This window comes from Lissotriton helveticus, chromosome 1_1 (assembly GCF_964261635.1).
Source record: "Lissotriton helveticus chromosome 1_1, aLisHel1.1, whole genome shotgun sequence".
NCBI classification, from domain to species: domain Eukaryota; kingdom Metazoa; phylum Chordata; class Amphibia; order Caudata; family Salamandridae; genus Lissotriton; species Lissotriton helveticus.
In genome coordinates this window covers 703,961,762-703,984,291 of record NC_136057.1, presented here as the reverse complement: position 1 = coordinate 703,984,291, position 22,530 = coordinate 703,961,762, and the positions used below count along the sequence as shown (strand labels likewise).

At 43.6% G+C, this 22,530-nt stretch overlaps 1 protein-coding gene across 1 annotated transcript in view; it reads right to left on the bottom strand.

The window, feature by feature from the left end:
- Window positions 1–22,150, bottom strand: part of LIN7A (lin-7 cell polarity scaffold A) — a 499,534-nt gene extending 477,384 nt beyond the window's left edge. The window contains exon 1 of the mRNA XM_078674233.1: window positions 21,976–22,150. Coding sequence (XP_078530359.1) covers window positions 21,976–22,012 — 37 coding nt within the window. The 5' untranslated portion in view covers window positions 22,013–22,150. The remainder of the gene's footprint in view (window positions 1–21,975) is intronic.
- Between the last annotated feature and the right edge of the window lie 380 nt (window positions 22,151–22,530).

Here is a 22,530-nt window from a genome sequence, read left to right as displayed (position 1 = left end):
ATCAAACCCCTTACAGTCACCGAACCTACATTAAGAAATTAAGTTGATGTAAGTGGAAAAGTGGGTACAATAAACAGTGTTTATTCTATGGAGAGAGTTTACTATGTACCTCACTGGTTGTAGATAGCAAACGACTCATGAGAAATACACCACAAAATATTTAAAAGTATCTGCTAGGAACAGTGCACTCTCTATGAAACACCAGTCAAAAAAAGACACTATTCGCTTAAAATAACCAAGGTCTGAAGGTGCTAAAGACCATATTACCTGCTGCCTTCATAGTGTGGTGAAAACTTTATAAATAGCCCATGTTCTGAAGATGCACATGTACATGGGTTAGTACCTGGTGTACACAGTCTTTTATGTTATGTATACATGCCAGTGAGTGACTTGACCCTCATACAGAGTGCTCTGTAAACTGCCGGCTGCGGCTTCAACGCTCTTCAGCTCTAGCTTTAGAACAAAGCATTGGTCATCTCTGAACAACTCTGTTATATTGTATTATTAAAAATAAGGTCTCACCGCTCCCTTCTTGTCATTCTTCACCTCCCCTACGGTGCCTGCAGTGACTCGTTCTCCATATCTGTAGCATCCAGCAGTGATGGGGAGCTGGAGGAGCTACACTTGCCTCCTCCACTCACCTAGCCCAGGACTGGGTGCGGCTAGGGTTAAAAATAGGCAGCCACTTTGTTGGGGACAGGCAGCCAGTTACACATGCCACTGACATGTTGGGCTACCTCAGCTCCTCCCTGTTGGCCCATACAGGGTTAAATCAGCGAGGGCCCTCAAACTCAGGACTGCTGCCATCGACTGCCTGCCAGAATTCAACCACACAGTGTTTTATTCCACACATGTGTTGGCAATGGACCATTAGGCATGTATGAATAATAGTGAACATCATCAATGACATCACTGGTGACATCTCAAATGACATCATTGTGTACATCAACAATGATCCAAGCTTTTTTACACATTGCTCTATGAATTGGTATAGCTTTAGAGCTCTAAATGTAAGTACAAAATAACTCAAAAGAACATGGCTTTGATAAATACCATTACAGAAACAACTCCCTTAGCTGTAAAAGTATGGGTTGTGATATTGCTACCTGCAACCTTCATACTGTGGTGAAAACTTTACCGAGAGTCCATCTTCTGTAGCAAAACATGCACATGTACATAGGTTAGTACCTGGTGCACACAGTCGTCTATGTTGAGTAGAAATTGTCATGCAAAGATGACTCTGTCTAACAACTCTAGGCTGCTTACAACAGTTAGCATGTTGTATGTAGAATCTTTTCCCTGCTAGAAACTTTTTCTGCAGTACCAAAAGACCTATGTGGAACATAATGAACACAATTCAACTGCCACCTGCTCACAGAGTTACTCTTCAATACAAAGATCTATAAAGTGTTCAATACCTCTACACACCTATGATGAATTAAAAGCACATGCTTTTTGTAAATACTTACTTACACCCATTAGCTGAACACATCAATTTTTAAGGTGTGTGATCACGCTTGTGAGAGGCTCACAGGATGATGTACCTGATTATTTAAAGAAAAAATTAGTGCCAATCCCCGTTTATGCATATGATTAAGGCTCATGTTGAGTTAAAACGTTTAATGCTGATACTGCTGCCTTGATTAAAGGGCTGTCACAACAGAATGGCCTGTGGGCCTGTTTTAAGTCTCTCTAAAGGTGGAGTACGTGTTTTTATGCAATATTTGGGGATTGATGCTCCCAGGCAGGCCCCAACCCGACAGGCAGGGCGTACTGAACATGGCACTGCATTTGGATTATTATTGGAACAGGCTGCCCATTGGCTGTATTTGAGAAGTGGACGGAATGTTCGAGGCTGGGCCACCTTTACAATGGAGGCCCGCCATGTACATAATGAAAGCCTTTTAAACAGCCAGGATTTGTGGGGGTACTTTAAACCCTTGCACGCCATGACGACGAGATTTTGTATCAAAGGCAACAAAGAAAGAAAGAAACCGTGAAAGAACTTGGTTTTACAAGCAGAATGGCATGACCTTGGATATTGTCCTAATAACATATGTCTCAGCCACACATGGAATTTCTATCCTTTGAAGGCGTTTCGAGGATGTGAAATTATGTACACAATCAAAGGCAAAACAACATTGTACTAAGTGACAGTAAGGGACATCTGTGACTGGGGGTGAATGTTTTGACATTGTGCAACATTCCGTCCATCATCTTGTGTGTTTTGCTGTTCACCCTATGTGGGAAGGGTACGCCCGACGTGGGTCCCTTGCTCACTAAGCCACTGGAGTCAAGCTATCCTGGCTGAAGACGGCTGATAGCCAGAAACTGGTCCTAGGATGCTTGATTCCGGTCCAGGAAAGACATGGCTTGGCTTAAACACAGATCTGTGACTGGGGGTGAATGTTTTGCCATTGTGCAACATTCCGTCCATCATCTTTTGTGTTTTCCAGTAAGGGACATCTAACAGCAAAGCATTATGGATATTGTGGTCTCTGAACTTGTAATGATGAACCAACATCAGTGACAATACTGTGGAGATGCAAAGGAATGAATTTGAACTAATTTGACAGTACATCAGAAAACATTCTAAATACTCACTGATTTCGGTGATTCAATTTGATAACTTATTGTGTGGCCATTTCCATCTAAGGTCTTTTACTTTTCAGGTACTCGGTTCACCGTGGGTCCTTCCTCACTGTTTGTGTACCTGAATATTTCAAGACCAAATGAGTGGCAATCCCTGTTTATGCATATGATTAAGGCTCATGTTGAGTTGAAACGTGTTATGCTGATACTGCTGTCACGATTAAGGTACTGTCACTATAGAATAGTTGATGGGCCTCTTTTACGTGTTTCTAAAGGTGGAGTATGTGTTTCTTCGTAATGTATATATTGCAAATATATATATACTGATGTCAACCTGTTGTTCTACAGTTCTCAATTACTAGGCACAGCTATCTTTAAAGGGGGCATCCGGTAAATGGTGTTACAATGCATCTTAAAAACCAAAACAGACAGCTTCAAACAAAAGAAAATTATAAATATATATATATATATATATATATATATATTGCCCAGCGTATCCAGGGCCCATGTTACTAAGCATGGGCGTAAAATCCGTTCCGCTCGCGGATTTTCGGCGAATTCGCAATTCGCGAACTCTCGCGAATTTGCCGCAAATTCGCAAATCCGCGCGAAGCGGATTTTTTGCTTGGTCGCACTTGCCAACTAGAATACTATACAATTTTGCGGCGCGCAGCGTTCACTTACCGTCATTCAGCGTTTGCGGAGTTGTTTTTCTCCATGTTTGCGTGTGCTGCGCCATTTTGGATCTTGCTGCGGGATCCCGCGGGAGTTTGTCGACGTCATCGCGGCTTGCCACCTTGCACAGCGAGAGTTTGGCAACGCGAGTACGTCATAAAGGCCCGTGATCACACATCGCGGGAGTAAACACTTGCGAACACGTAGATGCGGCGGGCAGCGACAATCTCGCAATTGCGAGATTGCAAAATTTGCAATTTCGCACAAGAATTCCACCAGCAGGCAGCATAAACCTTGAAAATTATGATTTTTATCAGAATAACTCCTCAGGTTGACATTTGCCTGCCCTTTTTTTTGCAAGGAGTCCATTTTGGGGGGGAGGGGAAACTTAGGACGGAAGTGCCCCACAGTCTCCAACTGCCTGTTCCTGTCCAGCAGGCTCCTCCTAGTGCTTTCTTCATGTGCTGGTCACTTTGATTTGGATCTTGACCTGGAAGGATTACTTTTTGTGGATGCTGCTGGATATTTGGATTTTTGCAAAACTGAAAGCACTCAGCAGGTGCAAAAGTTCAATCTTATCATTAGTAACCATTCCCTGTAGTGCTTCCTGAGGGCCCCTTCAGAGTTCAGTTGCCTACTTGCAACTATTCTATGACCCTGCTCTGACCCTAACAGCAGGCTCAGAGAATAGCTACATGTATACAACAAAGGTCCTGTTAAAAAAATTACACTGCAACAAAAAGCAATTACAGATAAGGAAGCAGGTTCCAGCCTGGAAGTTCAAATTCAGTGACACATTAAGCAGCCCCTAATTCATTCATGTCAGTTGAGGCAGGGCAGGTGTGCTTTCCCCCCCATAATCTACAGTGATGAACTAGAGGGTGGCATGGGTGAGCCAGAGGGTGGCATGGGTGAGCCAGAGGGTGGCAGTGGTGAAACAGAGGGTGGCAGTGGTGAAACAGAGGGTGCTGTGATGAACCAGACGTAGAAACAACATGGTCGCGACCGTTGCTACCCGACAAGTAAGTTTGCGTTTGCGAACTGGTAAAAAACCCTTGCGAAATGGCAGAAACACTTGCGAACACAAAAAAAAAGGAATCCGCAAAATTTGCGAGAGTTCGCGGATTTTGCGGATTGCGAATCCGTAAATACGCAATTTCGCGGATTGCCAATTCGCAAAATCCGCCCATGCTTACATGTTACTAGAAGTTGGCAGGACATAGCTGGGGGTGTTCAGGGCCCATGCTACTTCAGGCAGGCAGGACACCATGAGGGGTATCCAGGGCGTATGTTACTGAAAATAGGGAGGACACTGTCTGGGAACTGGGGTGTACAAGACCCATGTACCTCAAAGTAGGCAGGATTCTGTCTGGAGTGTCCAAGGCCCTTGTTACTGTAGGTAGACAGGACTCCACCAAGTATTTCCTGGGCCCATTTTAGCGCAGTTAGGTAGTACATCACTGGGATTCAAGGCGGAAGAGACCAGTGCAAGGACATATATTACATATCAAAGACTGAGGAGATCTACGCACAAGTAGATATACATTTTTTAGTAGCATTGGGTGCAGGATATAGGGAGTGGCTGCACAATGGGGAATATTTACAACTAATGGGGAAGGGTTTTGGGAAGATTAAGGAGGGCTTAAGTGAGGTCTAGGCAGGGAGGGATTTAAAAAAAATGAACTAAATTAAATTAATTCTACACATAACTTTTAGTAATGTTAAATACATAATACATAAATATATGAACATTTTCAATAGGCGGGTGTTTTCAAAATGATCCCAGAGAAGACACACTTGGTGCAGGTGGAGTAGGCACCCGGGAAACAAAGCGGTACTGAAGCTTTCACACATCACAGGGAAGAGGCTCACACCTGGCCCCGCACCTTCAGTGGGGGGGAGGGGGAGACTTTCTGTGGGATGCAATTTGTTGGGGATTTCTCACTCTCCCTTGACCAATGATCGGAGATACCCAATACTAATGGAAACACAAACTAGTGCAAAGTGTACTTGTACAGACCCACATCCTGGAAGGTTACTGTCTCAACTGGTAGTTTAAGTGTTTTCTTTTTCTTATTGGAATTTACACTGGCCCACTAGCGCGTTCAGTCGCATTTGATATGGGGACATGACCCTTGGAACGTGAAAACTGCACAACTTCTTGGAACAGGCAGCACTCAGTCACTGACTGATTAAATAAATTACTGGTGAGATAACAGACTTTACTTGTCAACTTAATTGGTTTTTCCTCATACTATTACCACAAAATACTTAACGCAGCTGACTATGTGACTCGCTACAGACTAGACGTCTGCGGCTCTATCACGAAGGGCTGCGCAGTCTCAGCGCAGAGTCGAGGAACTATTTTTATGCGCCTGTAGAGGGTAGGGTGAATTCATTTAACCGATATTTCTTGGCATTAGTACATTATTTTAGACAGCACAGCCCGGAAACAGAAAGAGGCAACCACTGTTCCCCAGCTGCCCTTCCTGCAAAACAAACTATCAATAGAAACATAGGGTTAATTGAATTCACTTTATAAGCAGGCCTGGACTCTACACGGAGCCAGTGCAGCGCTGCATGATGTGGCCATTGCCTGTGGGTCTCATTGGCCTAGTTATATAACGTATAAACTCTGAAAGGATGTAAGGCGAAAATGCAAATAAAGGTGGTTCTACGTGCCAGGGAAACCAGAATTAGCTGGACAGTGAACGTGTGACATTATAAAACGGGTTTCACCTCACATTGTACACTACACACAAGGCTGACGGCGTATTGGAAATGTGTTGTGCCCTCGTGATACACAAGGAACCGAAACACCCCTCAGTAGACGCTACAAAGGGTCATGCCCTGGTGAGATGCCGTTGTCAACAGTTTGCAGCCCCCAGGCCAGGACCCTCTACGGGGGGCGCTCTTTGGTCTGTTCAGAGGCCTCCGCGCATCAGCTCTTTCGATGGGTGATGCCAGCACACACAGAGGCGCTCTGTTCTCATAAACCGTGCGCCGAGTACAGTGGCGAGGGCTCGCTGGCTCCTTGCGTCTTATCAAAACGTAACATTTCAAAGCATTAATAAGGTGACCACCTGTGTCTGCAGCCTGCCCGGCCTTATATAAGGTAGGGCAGCGAAAGGGGGATATGGAGAGCACGAGGAAACAAAACATCCAATCGCTGGAAGTACCTGGACGAGGTACAAAAACACCCGAGACTGAGTGGAGAACCATGGAAGAGCCATCTGCTTCCCTATGGTGGGGACATGCACCTCGTTTTCTGGCAAATAGCTTTGTGGCTGTATTTTCAGAATACTAATTCTTGCTCAAAATGTTGCAATGTGTTTTTGTAGCCTACACTGCTAGGTTTCCACCCCTGTTACACAATGACGCACATGATTCCTCCTGGAAGGCCAACAACAAGGGATCCATTGATACACGACACCAGGGCACCCTCCTTTAGGTGCTTCATGTAAATTAATACTGCCACCGGATTGAACTGCATTGGACTCCAGGTCTCAGGGTGCGTCCGGAAGTGACATATATGTGGTACATTGGTCTCAGACAGAGCTGCAGAGCTGCTGGTAGCTCTCAGAGTTGATTCCAGGTTTTCAACACTTGTTATTCAAATTGTAATGTCTGAAAATTTGTTGACCTAGTTTCAGAGGCAACAGTTTGTAAAATGTTGTATCTAAGAAATCATACAATATTCTCTACAATCTCACACATGAGCTTTGAGCCACCTTAAGTCACCTCAGAAAAGTACGAGGGACATGCAAGATGGTAAATAGCAACCAGGAGATTGGAAAGGTGAGCATCAGACTAAAGAGAAGGTGCGCTTCCGGGTCAATGAAAGAGATGACCTGCCTCGGAAGCACATTCATATCCTAGATTCCCAGACAGACAAGTACCAGGGAAAGCTTTGCAGTGCTGGGGCAAGTCTTGCGGTTTCTGGAGGCTGAAGACATCGGTTTAAAGACAGAGAAGAATGCCTGCCAGGGGCGAGAGCACAGAATACCTCTGTTTCGCACAGAGCCAAAGACCTGAAGAACGAGGTATCCGACGTGCACCAACACCATGGCGCCGCTGCGGAGAGTGGGGTCCCTGTGTTGCTGGGCCTGCTGCTGGCGAGAGTGCAGGGTCTGCTGCTGGGGGGTCTTGAGGCACAGTTCCTGTTGCTGGTGTTGCTCCCGGGGCTTCTGAAAATGTTGCCAAAGCTCCTCCTGCTGCCGCCGGGAGACAGATGGCCCATGAAAATGTGGTCCCTTCCAGCCTTCTGTGAACATGGGCGAAGAATGCATAGATGGGGGCTGCAGCGTGAGAGAGAGGTGGAGGGAGGTGTTTGCGCACGCGCGCTAAAATATATTTTTTTTAAAAGCACGCGGTGGTGCGTGTGCACGCGGGTGGGGCGCGCGCGCGCAACGGCAAAAGCAAAGTGAAAGCAGGCTGGCGAGTGGTGTGCGATGTGCGCGCACCATGACGAGAGAGAAAAGCCAGATGGTGCCTCTGCTCGTCATTGTGCATGTAACCGCAGGCTCTATGCCAGCAAAAAAGCTGTGGTAGGACTTTTAAAAGCCCACACACTAAATGTCTTGCTGAGCAGTGCATGCGCTAGGTCAGGCGAGACTTAAAAACATCCTTGATATAGATAAAAAAACACAAATCATTAGTTAAAAAGAAATAAATCACAATAAAATACTTAGAATAAAAACATGTGCAAAATGCCAGCGAATACAGTAGTTTTTTTTAGCTGTTTTTTTTTGTTTAAGAAATGTTATTGAATTTTCAGGAGAGAAAAAAAAGACATAACACATTGATAGGATATATGAACATATTACTGTAATATATAAAAAAAAGTGATCAATATGTAAATACAATATGTGAACAGCAAGAGAAGAAAAAAGAAAGAGAAAAAGAAGAGAAAAAGAACGAAAAGAGAGATATAGGAGAAAGAAAAGAATAAAGAAAGAGAGAAGTTCAACAAGTTTATAGAACAAATTTAACGGAAAAGAAAATTAGTGTAAAGAAGCATGTGAAGAGAGATATGATGTAAAGGGTAGCCAAAGAAGATCAGCTGTAATTTTTTGAGCGAGAGAAATAGAGGAAACATTAGCAATTCTATGTTCATCACAAATAAAATTCCACCAAGTTAATGAAGATAATTTGGAATTGTCTTTCCAAGACGATAAGATAACTTTGAATGCTAATGCAATAAATAAGTCAAATAAAATGGAAATAAAGGAGGATTCTACAACATCAGGTGAGGAGGAAACTAAAAATACATTTTGTATTGATAATGGAAGATCACATTTAAAAAATTTCATGCAAATAGTCCAAACAGATTTCCAAAATATTAATACATTTGTACAATCAGAAAGTTGATGTCTCATTGTGCCAGTATCATTAGAACAAGACCGGCATAATGGAGACGAGGATGGGGAAAACTTGGAAATACAAACAGGAGTAATAACAGCCCTATCCGTACTAATATTATAAAGAGAGAGCCCAAACCTTTGAGGCAGGTAATCTCAGTAACCACAGCACCAATCACAACACCCAATACAGCGTTGGAAAGGGCAGTTGCAGCAGAAGGACATAGGCTATGCAGACGGCCACCATATTTATTTATTTTTTTGCAGTTTTATATAGCGCGAACTTGACCCGAACTGAATCAGGTATCAGAGCGCTTTACATAGCACCAGTTACATTACATGAGGACACACATTCATTTTTGTTACGCACGGGGAGATTAAGTGATTTGCCCAGAATCACAGGATGTTTGGCGTCGTTACCAAGACTCGAACCCAGATCCCCAGGTCCGAGGTCGAGCGCCTTAGCCGTTAGGCCAACTCCTCTATACATTTAAAAGGTAAAAGAACCGTGCCAGCAAAGTAGTCCCTTGTGGGCGTGTCTGCGTTGTGCTGTGGGCGTGGGCTGGGGGCGTGACTAACGCTGGTGGCGTGTGGTACGGCCATCACATCGTGTGCTGGGGGCGTGACAAATGCTGGGGGCATGTGTCCGTCCTTCATGCCATGTGAGTCGTACATACATGCGCCAATTACGTTGCTGCGCAGCATCAAGGGGCACGCTGGGGGCATGTGTCCGGCCTTCATGCCATGTGAACGCAATTGCAACGCATCAAGGGGCACGCTGGGGGCGTGTGCTACGTTCCGCCCTTCATGCCATGTGGGTCGTACATTAATCAGAAGATCGTCTGCTGTGGCAGTGTGCTGGGGGCGTGACAAACGCGTTCACCTGGAGGCCGGGTAAGTAACATTACTGCAGCCTCTACTGCGTGCTGTTACTGAACTCTCTCCCCCTCCTGGCTATTTAAATTGCGCTCCTCATCTGCGCTTAGATTTAATTGTGACATCTCCCCTGAGGCGGAAGCCGGGGGATAGGCTCGAGGTTGCTGCTATTATTTTTAAATGCCACATTTTCTTTACTTTTTAAACTCACTACAGATACTGTATTGACCACATCTCGAACCCCGCTCCCCGCGTAGCAGATTGCTTGCTCACGCGGTAGGAGACAGGGGTGGACGCCATCTTGGGTGGGCGCCAGAGGACAGCGCTCTAGCTGCTGGCTGCCTCCCCCCTCCTGGCGTTTTAAATCACGCTCCTCATCTGCGCTTAGATTTAATTGTGACATCTCCCCTGAGGCGGAAGCCGGGGGATAGGCTCGAGGTTGCTGCTATTATTTTTAAACGCCACGTTTTCTTTACTTTTTAAACTCACTGCAGATACTGCATTGGCCGCATCTCGAACCACGCTCCCCGCATAGCAGATTGCTTGCTCACGCGGTAGGAGACAGGGGTGGACGCCATCTTGGGAGGACGCCAAGGACAGCGCTCTAGCTGCTGGATGCCTCCCACCCTCCTTCCCCTTCTATAAGATGACCTCTACTTCCCGACCACGCAGCGGGCGCGCCGAAGGCGCGCCGAAGGCGCACCAAAGGCAAGCCCGTCTGCGCCCGTCTGCGCCCGTCTGTGCCGGGACCATGCCTGTGGCCATATCCCCTGGCCTATCCACCTCACAATCCTTTATCTCCTACTCCAGAAATGATTTAATGCGGTTGCGTCCTTCAAGTATTAGGTGCTCAGACAACCAGACTGCTTACACTGTAAGTCTTTGCTCCCTCATATCAACCTTGTTTTTAAATCTAGGGTGGATATGACCCACAAAGAATCTAGCTTAGTGATAGCACTTATTAACGTTCGTTCACTAGGCAAACATAAACAGGACATAGCCGACTTAATCACTGATAGGGATATAGATATATTGTTTATGACAGAAACATGGATGGACAATGCATCCGAGCCGGATCTGGTGGTTGCAATCCCAGAAGGATACAATGTTCAAAGACAAAATAGATGTAATAAAAAAGGTGGTGGACTGGCAATAATTTTCCGCAAACAATTTCCAGTTAGAACATATCCTATCCCTTCTGATATTTATGAAGCGGTTCATTTCTCCATTCTACTAACTCCCTCACAAAACTTTAAAGGAATTCTTTTATATAGACCCCAGGAGCACGGACTGACTTTCTAGCTAACTTTAACACGTTATTAGAATCATTAGCGTTAGATGAGTCACTCACCGTATTGGGTGATTTTAATTTTCATTTGGAGAAAACAGACAGCAATGACTCCCTCACATTGCTGACAGATATGGAATCCATAGGCCTGGTCCAGCTAGTTTCATCTCCTACGCATGAAGCCGGTCACGTGTTGGACGGTATTTTTACTAACTCCAAGAAAATCCTTATTCAAGATATTCTACCACTTCCGTGGTCCGATCATTACGCTATTATCTTTAAAAAAAACTTTCAAATGCCCTCCTATTAAAAAAGCGGCGGAAACAGGTCATTGCGTATTTAGAATTTGGAAGGATATAAACAATTTGCATTTATCCACCCTTCTAAATGACACTTGTCCAGCCAAATCATCTGACCCTAACATAGCTACCGAACAGTTCATGGACTGGATAAGTAATGCCATGAATCAACTGGTACCAAATAAAACCATCTCTAAAAACAGATCTTCCCCCTCGGCACCATGGTTCACTAACGCTCTCCGAGAACAAAAACAGAAGTGTAGAAACTATGAGAGACACTGGCGTAGATCGTATTCCATAGAACAAAAGATGCAGTATAAACAAGGACTCAATAAGTACAACAAAATGATTATGGAAGAAAAAAGAATGTTCTATACCACACAGATTGAAACAGCTAAAAACTCCCATAGAGAACTGTACCAAGTTGTGAAGCAACTATCTGGAAGCACACCAGCTGTTGCTCCCTCTCCAACGCAAGCACTTACTGATGCTCTGGCTCTATACTTTTTTGAAAAAGTTAATAATATCTATGCAGAGTTTTCTTCTAAAAAAAACACTAACAATAACCTATCTAGTATTAACTCCCCTGACCACTGCTTATCACATTTCTCGGAAGTTAATGAACAGGACATAGTGGACATAATGAAGGCCATAAAATCGGGATCGGCGCTTGACCCTTGCCCACCAAAAGCTCTCTCCCCTGTCATCAATCTGATTGCGCGGGTGATAACTCAAATTTGTAATGCCATGTTTGAGACAGGTATATACCCAGCCGTACTGAAAAACACGCTTCTCAAACCTCTCCTAAAGAAACCCCACCTGGAGGCAGACAAACTGAGAAATTATAGACCTATAGCTAGTCTGCCTTTTCTGGCTAAGGTTGCAGAGAAGGCAATGAATATGCAACTTTCATGATTCATTGAGAATCATCATTTATTAGATGATACGCAATTTGGGTTTCGTAAACTTCATGGAACTGAAACCGCTCTCATTAAAGCTACAGAGGACATTAGAATAATGAGAGACCAGGGAGGCACTGCAGTGCTTATACTATTGGATTAGTCTGCAGCCTTTGACACAGTCGATCATGCTATCTTGATCGACCGTGTCTCGGCAATGGGCGTCCAACATAGAGCCAAGGATCTGCTAACCTCCTTCCTGTCGGAACGAACGCAGGCAGTTAGCCTGGGGCCATTTCGATCGGCCGAGCTTACCCTCCCCTGTGGAGTTCCTCAAGGCTCATCCCTAAGTCCGACACTTTTTAATATCTATGTGTCGGACTTAGCCAGAGTTATAAAATCTCATGGGATGGGCCTTACCTCTTATGCCGACGACACCAAGCTGGTGTTGGCAATTAACAGGAATGGAGATAAAGTGTCAAAATGTTTCCAAGAAAGCATGCTGGCCATCAAGGACTGGATGGCCAGTAACTGCCACAAACTTAACTCCGAGAAGACGGAGGTGGTTATTTTCGGGAAACTAGCCCCAGTCTGGTCAAGTTCATGGTGGCCTCCATCAATGGGGCCGACACCTCAACCAGTCTCAAAGGTTAGGAACTAGGGAATAATATTTGACGACAACTTAAATTTCATTTCCCATGCCAACCAAGTCACTTCTACAGCCTTCTTTAAACTTAGAATGATCAAAAAACTTATCCCATTCCTACCAGAAAGTGCAGGGAAGACACTGATTAGCACTCTGGTAATGTCATCATTAGATTACTGCAATGGACTGTTTGCAAATGCACAATGCAGGGTCATCAAAAAAATGCAAACGGTCCAAAATGTAGCTGCTCGTTTACTTTCAGGGACACCTAAATTTCAGGCCATCTCACATGTTATTCTTAACTACCAATGGCTGGCGATCAGGAATCGCATAAAATTCAAGACCTTATGTCTGACTTACAAAGCTGTTCACAATCAAGGCCCAATTTTTTTATCTAAACAGCTGGTTGTATACTGTCCTACTAGACAGCTCAGATCTACAACTGCCTACCAGCACGTGGTGCCTCGTACCAGGACAATGGCCTGGGGAGACAGAGGTTTTGTGGTGACAGCAGCCAAGCTATGGAATGTATTACCATTAAAGATCCGCTTTGCTCCTTCACTGCCTCAATTCCGCAAAATGATAAAAACGCAGCTGTTCAATCAGTAAACCCAGCCTTTTTCTTTACATCCTCAATGAATCTGTAGCGCCGAGACGCCCAAGGGCATTTGGTTGCGCTTTACAAATCTCAAAAATAAATAAATAAGTAAATAAACTATATAATGGGGTGATTGGTGTAGGAGATGGTGTATCAGCTGGAAGATCATAAGTGGCTAATTGTGATTGTAATGCAGTTGAGATTGCAGTATATTCATTAATACAAGAGTTAGGTAAATGAAATTTTAGTTGTAAATCAGGAAAGGGAATAACAGAATTCTGGTGAATCAATTGGTATACAAAAGTAATTCCCTTCCCTTCTCCTTCCAGTATTTGTAGTAAAATGATTTACCTTTATACTTAAGATATTTATTATACCATTTTGTGGAGGATAAAAAACATTGAAATTGTGTTAGTCCTGAAGAAAATGTGTTGTATAATATGCCCTGGGAATATTTTAAAATAGGATTTGTGGATATGAAGGTACTATTGGACATATAGAATACATTATGAAAGGAAAAATCCTTTAATAAAGAGCGCTCAAAAACAATCTATTTGGGAAGAGGGATATCTGCAAAGTCATGGGAAAGAGCAAAGGATTGTTTAATCAAAAAGGCGAGTGATAAGCTTTGAAGTTCAGAAAACGGACACCACCTTCAGATTTAGGATGAATGAGTTTTGTAAGAGCTATTCGTGGATGTTTTTTATTTCATAAACATTTTGAACAGATGGAGTTTAATTTGAGAAAAATATGAGTTGGGGATCCGAGTAGGTAGCATGGAAACTATATATAAGACATGCGGGACAATCACCATTTTAATAGTGTCCACACGACCACACCAAGAAAGATAAAGGGGGGACCAACTAAGAAGGAGGGACTGAATTTTAGTAATTAATGCAGTAAACGTATGTTTAATTGTGGTATTTAAAGAAGCAGAAAACCAAATATCCAGGTATTTAATCTTTGTGGAACACCATGTGAAATTTGTGTCAGTGAACGTAAATTGAAAGCATATGGGGTTCAGGGGTAAAACTTCTGTCTTAGAGAGATTTAATTTATAACCAGAAACGCTGGAGTATAACCGAACCTCATCCAAGAATGGTGGGAGAGAAGTAAGGGGATTTGACATGTAAATTAATATATCATCTGCGTATGCTGATAACTTGGTTTCTATGGAGTTATAAGTGAATCCAGTTATATGAGTATTGACACGGATACGTTCAAGGAAGGGTTTAAGGCATAAAACAAATAACAGGGGAGAAAGGGGACATCCTTGGTGAGGACCTCTAGATAAGGAGAATAATTTAGAAAAGTGATTATTAACAAAAATACTGGCCCTTGGACATGAATATAACAACTTAACATATGAAATAAAAGCAGGGCCAAAGCCATACCATTGAAGGGTCCTAAACATAAACTGCCAATTGATACGATCAAAAGCCTTTTCAGCATCCAAAGACAATGCTGCAAGGTGATATTTAGATTTCCTACCATAAGAAATAATATTTGCAAACATTCGAGCATTATCTGAGGCTAACCTGCCCTTCACAAATCCAACTTGGTCCGTTTTTACTAATAAAGGAACAATGTTTTCAAGTCGTGATGCAAGAATCTTGGCAAATATTTTACAGTCATAATTTATTGAGGGTATAGGACGGAAATTTTTACAAAGAGAATGATCTTTGTCAGGTTTAGGGATGATAATTATTAGGGCGTCCATAAATGAACCGGAAGCTTTAACATCAACAATAAATGAATTAAATAGTGCCAAAAGTTTTGGGACACAAATGGAAGAAAAGGTAGAATAAAATTCAACAGTACGACCATCAGGTCCAGGTGCTTTGGATCTTTTTAAGGATTTAATAGCATTGCTTATTTCTTGAGCAGTAACCTCTTTCTCTAATGAAGTCAATTCATCAGGTAAAGAAGGTAGTGAAGGGAGGCCCGAAAGAAAGGTATCTAAATTCTGATTAGAGGGATTTGTGTGTGACACAAATCCCTCTAATCAGAATTTAGCAAATACAGTAGTATACAATTAGAAAGCCATTTGTTTTCTCTTATGAGAGCACATTTTAAGAAAGAACAAATGGAACAGCAGGGAGTGGAGGAATTCTATAATTGCAGGTAGGTCAAGGCCTCTGCATAGCTTCTAATACCACAGGATCTAATTAATATGACTAAAAAAATTTGGAATAGGACCTATAATATTTACAAAAAAAGTAAAATTAAGCAGACTCTGGGGAGAAGACTCGCCACAGGGACAAATTAGCACATTGGTACAATTGAATCGAACCAATGGAATAGCTGCCACCTAGCTATGCCCAGCCTAAATCTAGTTAAGAGGACTCTGTCCCACGTGATGTGTATCCAGGACAAGAATGGTTCCATATGAGAGTAGATTGCAGACTAGTATATTCCCTAAAAGAAATGTTGGCTACTTTAAGTTCCTCTTTGCACAGTCTATTCCTGGTTATAAACGCATTCTCGACCCAAGATAGATCAGCTTTAGTGATATCCACCGGGCAAAAAGAGTCCAGGTCTCCCCAAATCAATAATTTATTATTTAATATAAGTCAGCCATGGGATATCTAGGCCTCTATTACAGGCAAGGCAATCTAGGATCACCTTCCTGTTCAGGCCGTCATGCTGGTTCACCCAAATGGCACAATAGAGGACCAAAGAGGTCAATTTAATAGAGTCCTCAACTAACCCAATACATAGCTCAGGATGAACAATATACGAGGCACATGATGGTGAAACACTCAGAAGGTGATGTAGCTCTCTATTCTCCTCAATCTGGAGGGCAGATATGTTGGAATAGCCCCAAATGCCAGCCCCATAGGTGAGGATGTGAAGACATTTGCTCTTAAATATTTCTAAACTATAAATGAAACCAGCAGCATCCAAGAATCTCAGGACTGTATTACACTTACAGGGGCCCCAATTGCCCTTGGCATCAAGAACCACCCACAGATAAGAAAACTCCCGTGTGAAAGCTACCTGATGGTCTTGAAGATAAACACTTCTTTGTTTGGTAGATTTGGGCCCACACCACATGGTGTACGTTTTAGAATGGTTGGTGGTTAGGCCCATGGACCCCTGAAACTCACACATTTCTGGAAGAGGGTGTTTAGACTCATGTGTGTTCTGCCCATTATGACCGCGTCATCCGCGTAAAGTAAAGCAGGGACTTTTTACTGGAGAGAGTCTCCTCAAGGTCATTGACATATAGCAGGAAGAGTATGGGGGCCAGTGCACACCCCTGATAGACGCCCCTCCCCCAGCAGGAAACTGGGGGTGTACTCCCCAGCAGGGACGTACCTAACAGACGCTGATAAGTTCAAGCGAAGTGCATGCAGGAATTGAACTAGCCCAAGGTCCACCTCTAGATCGATCAACATGTCCTACAGCCTGGACCCAACCACTCTGACAAAGGCACTCGATGGGTCCATGAAAGCTAGGCAGGTGGAGTCCTTACATTTTTTATTTAACATTTAATTATTAATGATGTAGCATTTAAAAACATTCTGCATTTAAAAGTCATACATTCAATTAATTTACATTAACATTTAATTTACAGATATTTAAACAAGAAAAACTTTGGTTAACTTCTCAAAATGTCCCTATCCTTTACTACAGGGAGATTGCTGTAATGATTGCAAAGGTCTTTGCCATGTATGTGGAACATCAAATACGGTTGTACAGTCACTACTAGTGGTAACTTTATGGTCGTGTATGACTTTTTTACCGACTCCACCCCCGGTTTCAGGGAATATGCAAGTCTATACTTTTTAGTAACTTTTTAGTAATTTACACTCATACATGGTAAATAGCCAAAAGTAGCTAAATTACTCAAATATGAATGGGTAAACTTACATGTGTAGATTTTCTCAGATGTAAATTTACCTTTGTGTATAGTCCCCAGTGTATTGTCCTTTGTTACTTTTTACAATTATCAATTCAGTGCTGTCTGGATCTAATTCCCAAGTCTTATTTATGGATTCACCCATTACAGCTAAAGAGCTGTAAACACTGACTGTCCTGGGCATGGCCAATATGGTTTCCGAATGGATTGTTAAAATTGTTTCACATGAAAGCCGTCAGTAAACCGCATCGGCTCAGGTGTCTCTTTCATTGCAGAAGCAGCAGGAAGCGCCACGCTTCCCGTGGTACAGCAGTCTGGAGCAATCCTTCAAAAGGATTTATCTAGTAAACAGTCACAGCTCTGCGGGCTACATTTTTCTCATAAACCCAATGGAACGGATTATCAAACTTCTCCCTGAATCGCAAAAATAGTCACAGGCCTTTGCCTGGAAGCAGCAGAACAGAATATACATCAGGGAATTTCCTTGGCAATACAGGGCATGGACGTTGGGCTAATTAGAGCTTGCATAATTCGAACACAAACCAACATAAAAAGGAGACCTAGGCAACGGGAATAGATTTTAATGAAACCGTAATAAAGTTATTTAAATGGAATGTAATACAAGTTGTCCACATAGGCAGGAGGGAATGGGCAAGATTTCAACAAACAAAAATTGTAATCAATGTTTAGCAAATTCAGTATTTAAACCCCCACAAATGATTCCGCAGAAGATCATTAGATTTGTGGAAGTCCAGAAACACAACTACTAGAGGTCGTCATTGGATATGGAACAACTATGTCACAGTTTGGCAAGTATACATGATAAAGGGCCTATATTGGAAAGTGTTCTACTCTAGGAGCAAACTTAGGAGCTTTCTTTGCCGTTGTTATCGAGGTCAACTAATTACATAGGAAGTAGAACGATGATATGTTTGGGTGTCATATAGATTCAACAAGCTACTGTTTGGATACTGTAAGATACCTCAAGCTCTAAACAAGTTTCAAACAGTACATAATCTATGAATGATAGCGATAGTAAGTGTTTAGTTAGTGTAAGGTCTGTCTCCATTCACGTGGAATTAAGTGCTGAAGTCTGGTTCCATGCCAAAGCCTGTCCTTTAGTCTATGTTGTGTTTAATTAGCTTATTGGCCAAATTCATTACTGTATAGCCAATTACATCTTTTAAAAACAAATTAGATCCCTGAGCCAACAATACAAAGCCTAAGAAAGTATACAATTACATAAACAAGCATTTGCAATGCAATCGGTCTCGTCTTTGGGACCTTATATGTATTTCACTTGCAGCACATTAGCCTGGGTGCTGAAACATCTACTGCTCTTTAGCATGGAGGGAAAGTAAGCACCAAACTGCCTGACACGCCAGGTATGGAAGTACATGGAGAGAAATATTGCCATTCAGCGGGAAATGGTATAGTCCAAAGCTCTGTTTTTAATATAAAATCAGGGCCTTCTGTGGTCATATCACTGAATAGACAAGATTTGAAAAAAATATTACTGTCTACTGGGGCTCGTGGAAGACAATTTCAATGGACTGGAATCTAGAGAATTCTAAATTGAGTCTGGTATTTTACTGACCTCTGCTGGTCTTTTTCTATCAAGAAAATTAGAGGCAGTTGCCAGAAAATTTTTCAAAAAAGAAAGTCTCTCAGCAGAATGCAATTCTGGTAGTTTACTGACCTCTGCTGGTAGTATGCTATCAAGACAGTTAAATAGAGACAGTAGAACAGAAAAAAAAGTCCCTAAGCGGAAGCAGACAAGTCCTAGGTCTGATATCCAGAGCCCACAAAGTACATAAACATATAAGTATATAATAAGAGGTCTCTAATGCTTGACCTACCAAGTCCTAGGGCTGATCTCCGGAGGCCACAAAGTACATTCACATACACATATAAGTATATAATAAGTATATACTAAAGTATATACAAGAGGTCTTGAATACTCGACCTAAAAAAACTAGGCCCAAAGACGTTATAGTGTTATCTAATATAGCATTATAGTCCACTGACAGGGGATATTCCAGATGGTCACAGGCCTCTCCTAGTTAAAGGCTCAAGTCACAGGAGAGTGCAATAACAAAGGAGAGTGGTCCAATGACTCTTATAGATATCACCCGTATATATTGATGGATTTTGCTGTCAGGAATGGTTATAAATGGACCCTGAGTTTCCATGTATAACTTCAAAAGGTGGGTTTGAGGATAGACCTGCAAGGAACCCTATAGTCCACTGGGGGTGGGTTGATGTTACTAGTTGGATGGGTTACTGACCAGAAAGGAAGGAGGTGAAGCAGTTCGGTACAATCTGGATGATACCCATTGCAAGAAAATTGGTTATTAGTCGGGGAGGATGCAATTCCTATCCAAGTAATAAGCCCTGTAAGGTCAACCATAGTTTCAATAATTCAAACCTGGACTCAACCTTGGAAGCTAAGGCATAGAGCAAACAAGCTTTTGAAAATGTGCAAAGTATTTAACAACAGTCAAAAAATCTAAAAACAACTCAATACAAATAACACAACTAATTTCTAGAACATAAGACAAATGTATTAAGAAAACTGAAAATAAAACGGCAACAATCCAGTTGAGGGGAACCAGAAAGGTGTTTTAAGACAAAGAGCATCAAGAAAAAGTAAAGCCCCAACAAGAAATCTCTGACAGGTACTTAGGCCTAATATCCTGACTGTGATAGAGCACAAGTCAGACACACCAAGCAGGTCACCCCGTCAAGGTTTGCACCTTCTGACTCGGTCTTTTGTAGGAATGTTGAAATCCTAAAGTGGAGCAAGACTGCAGGCTGTATCCGTTGAATAGCTCTTGAAGCTGGACAACCGAAACATAAGGTCTATGATGATGTTAGAGCACCCCACTCACTAAGGATAAAATGTTCCAAATTAAAAGAGAGAAATCAAAAGACAAATATTGAAATGTTGGAGAAGGTGGTCTAAGCCAGTCATCAAGGCCCTCTACCACTTCACTTTCTTCAGTGTCGCTCACAACATGCGAAATAACCATCCCCAGCATTAACAATTAAAGAATACCCTGTCTGTGGCCTTTATAAAAAGAAGGAATATAATTCAACGAAACAGCACACAGAAAAAGAGCACCTGATGAGCCTGGCGGCTGCAGCTCTCCACCATTGTGTACAGCTGATTGAAGCAGCCCATACCTACAGCGCAATGAGACCATCTCCATTTACAGTATGTGCCAATCTCTCATTACAACAATCCAGGGCTGGCCATCATGTTCACATGCACACAAAGTTGCATTTATCATATATGTTGTGACCCAACAGATAGGGCGACAGGACAGGAGGACACTAGGACCCTGTGGGTCATGAGGGAGGTGACCAGGTCACCGGACACCACATCCGGTTAGGGACAGGAAGGAGGGCAGACTGACCAGGACGGGTACTGGGACGGACGTATATGTAACCAGCTCCAAGAGAAAGTAATAAAAGAAGCATTGCATGACCAACCTGTGTCCTGAGTCTGATGTACTGCCTGGCGCCCATCATAGAAACACGACAATATACCTGAAAGGTAATTCTCATCACCCAATGTGAGCTTTTCTCCTGCCCACACAAGTGCATGTATGCAACTTGTGGCCTTCACTGCAGCTAGATTTCTTTACAGTATATATGTAGCTGTCAACCCCCTGTTTAGACTCTGTCTCTCTGTATACCCTACTTCAGATACATGTCGGTCTTGCTGCCTGCGTTTCTTTCGTGTCGAGTTATTTACTGTACCAAACACACGCTCACTCCATATCACAACTAACAGGCATCCATTCTGCAGCACGCTAAGCAGGTTCCTCGTCCGAAAGTTTGATTCGTTCTGTTGCTCGTGATACCTGTCCTGGGAGCATCTAAGATTTGACAGCAGATTATTAGCCACTCAGACCCTAACACATAAAGGATACACATGCAAGCCCCTGCACTGAAATCTCACATGGCGGCTAGTCCCATAAGCAAAGAAAAGCTTCTCTGGGAGCCCATCCTTAACGGCTCCTTAACATATTGCAACACCTCTGTGCCGGAGCTGGTGAATTTACTCAATCTCATCTAATAAATCACAACCTCCGCAGAATCTATTTTTAGTCTGTGTCAACACGGCGTCCAAGGTCTCTGCTGCCCCTCTGATGAGACACACACAGAGCGGTTTAATTCAGTATAATAGTGGGACTCCCGGAGTCCCTGGAGCTCAGAGGGGCTCGGCGGGCACAGGTACACGGAGAGGGCGAAAGAGATGGAGTGAGGGAGGGGAAGCAGGAGAAGGATGAAGAAGCACCAAGGAGTAAGGAATATAACTCAAACGAGAAAGAGCAAAGGAGCAAAAGGCGCGGGTTTAAAGGAGGATAGGAGAAAAGATGATGTAAGACAAGAGTAGAAATGTGATGGGGACCGAAGAGAAAATGGGGGAAGGGGAGATTAGATGTAGGATGATAGGAAATAAAACGCAATGGTGCGCGTGGGAAACAGCAAACCAAGGCAGCGAGGAAAGGGCAGAATTAAAAGGAATGGTACAGAGGAGAAAGTATAGAAGAAATAAGGAGAGGAAAAGGTAGAGTACTGAGTAAGAGGGACGAGGAGTAAACATAACAGGAAAAAGTAAATAATGATACGAGGAGAAGAGACAGCGGCAACGAGGGGCTTGATCCCTATTCATAAGATGGGGGCGGCAGGGTTCCAGTGCCCCGGCTGGAGTGGACACTCTGCGCCCCCCTCCTCGGCAGCGGTACCCTGCGCTCCTCTAGCGTTCTGGCGGCCGGAGGCACCCGCGGCTTCCCGTCCCTGACACCATTTTAACGTGGAATACAGCGGCAGCCTCTGAGCTCCCGCGCAGCGGCGGGCAGACTTACCCCGGTCCAGGGTGAGCGGCTGCGCCAGTGTAGCCATGTCCGCGGCTAAAAGAAGCGTTGAGGCTCTCAGCTTCCCGGTCAGCGGCGATGCTTGCAGGGAGAACGCGCGAGGAAGCGGTGGATGCGGCCGGGAGGCGGCGACTCCAAGGAAGAGATGCTGCCGGGATCCAGGCGGGCTGTCTCTGCTGCTGCCGGTGGCTGTGCACAACCGCGGCTTCGCTGGCTTTATTCGCTCATAGACCACATAAACACATGAGACGGGCGGGGGACGCGCCAGCTGCCAGCGCACACTGGGTAGAGACGCCCGTTTTGTCCCCCCGCCCCCTCCTGACAGTAGGGTCAGCAGCTATTGGGCACTTCTACCCGCTTCCAGCCTCCAGGGACGTCTCAGTCCAGGAAAGGGTCACCTCTGCTGAGGGGCATCATTTCAGTTCACCTGCTCCCAATTTTTCAGTATTTCTGCTAATCTGTTTGTTTGCCTATTTTTCCAATCTTCTAGTTTGTTCCTTTTCTACCAGTTGCAAATCATATTCCACCTGTGTGTGTCAGTGTGGG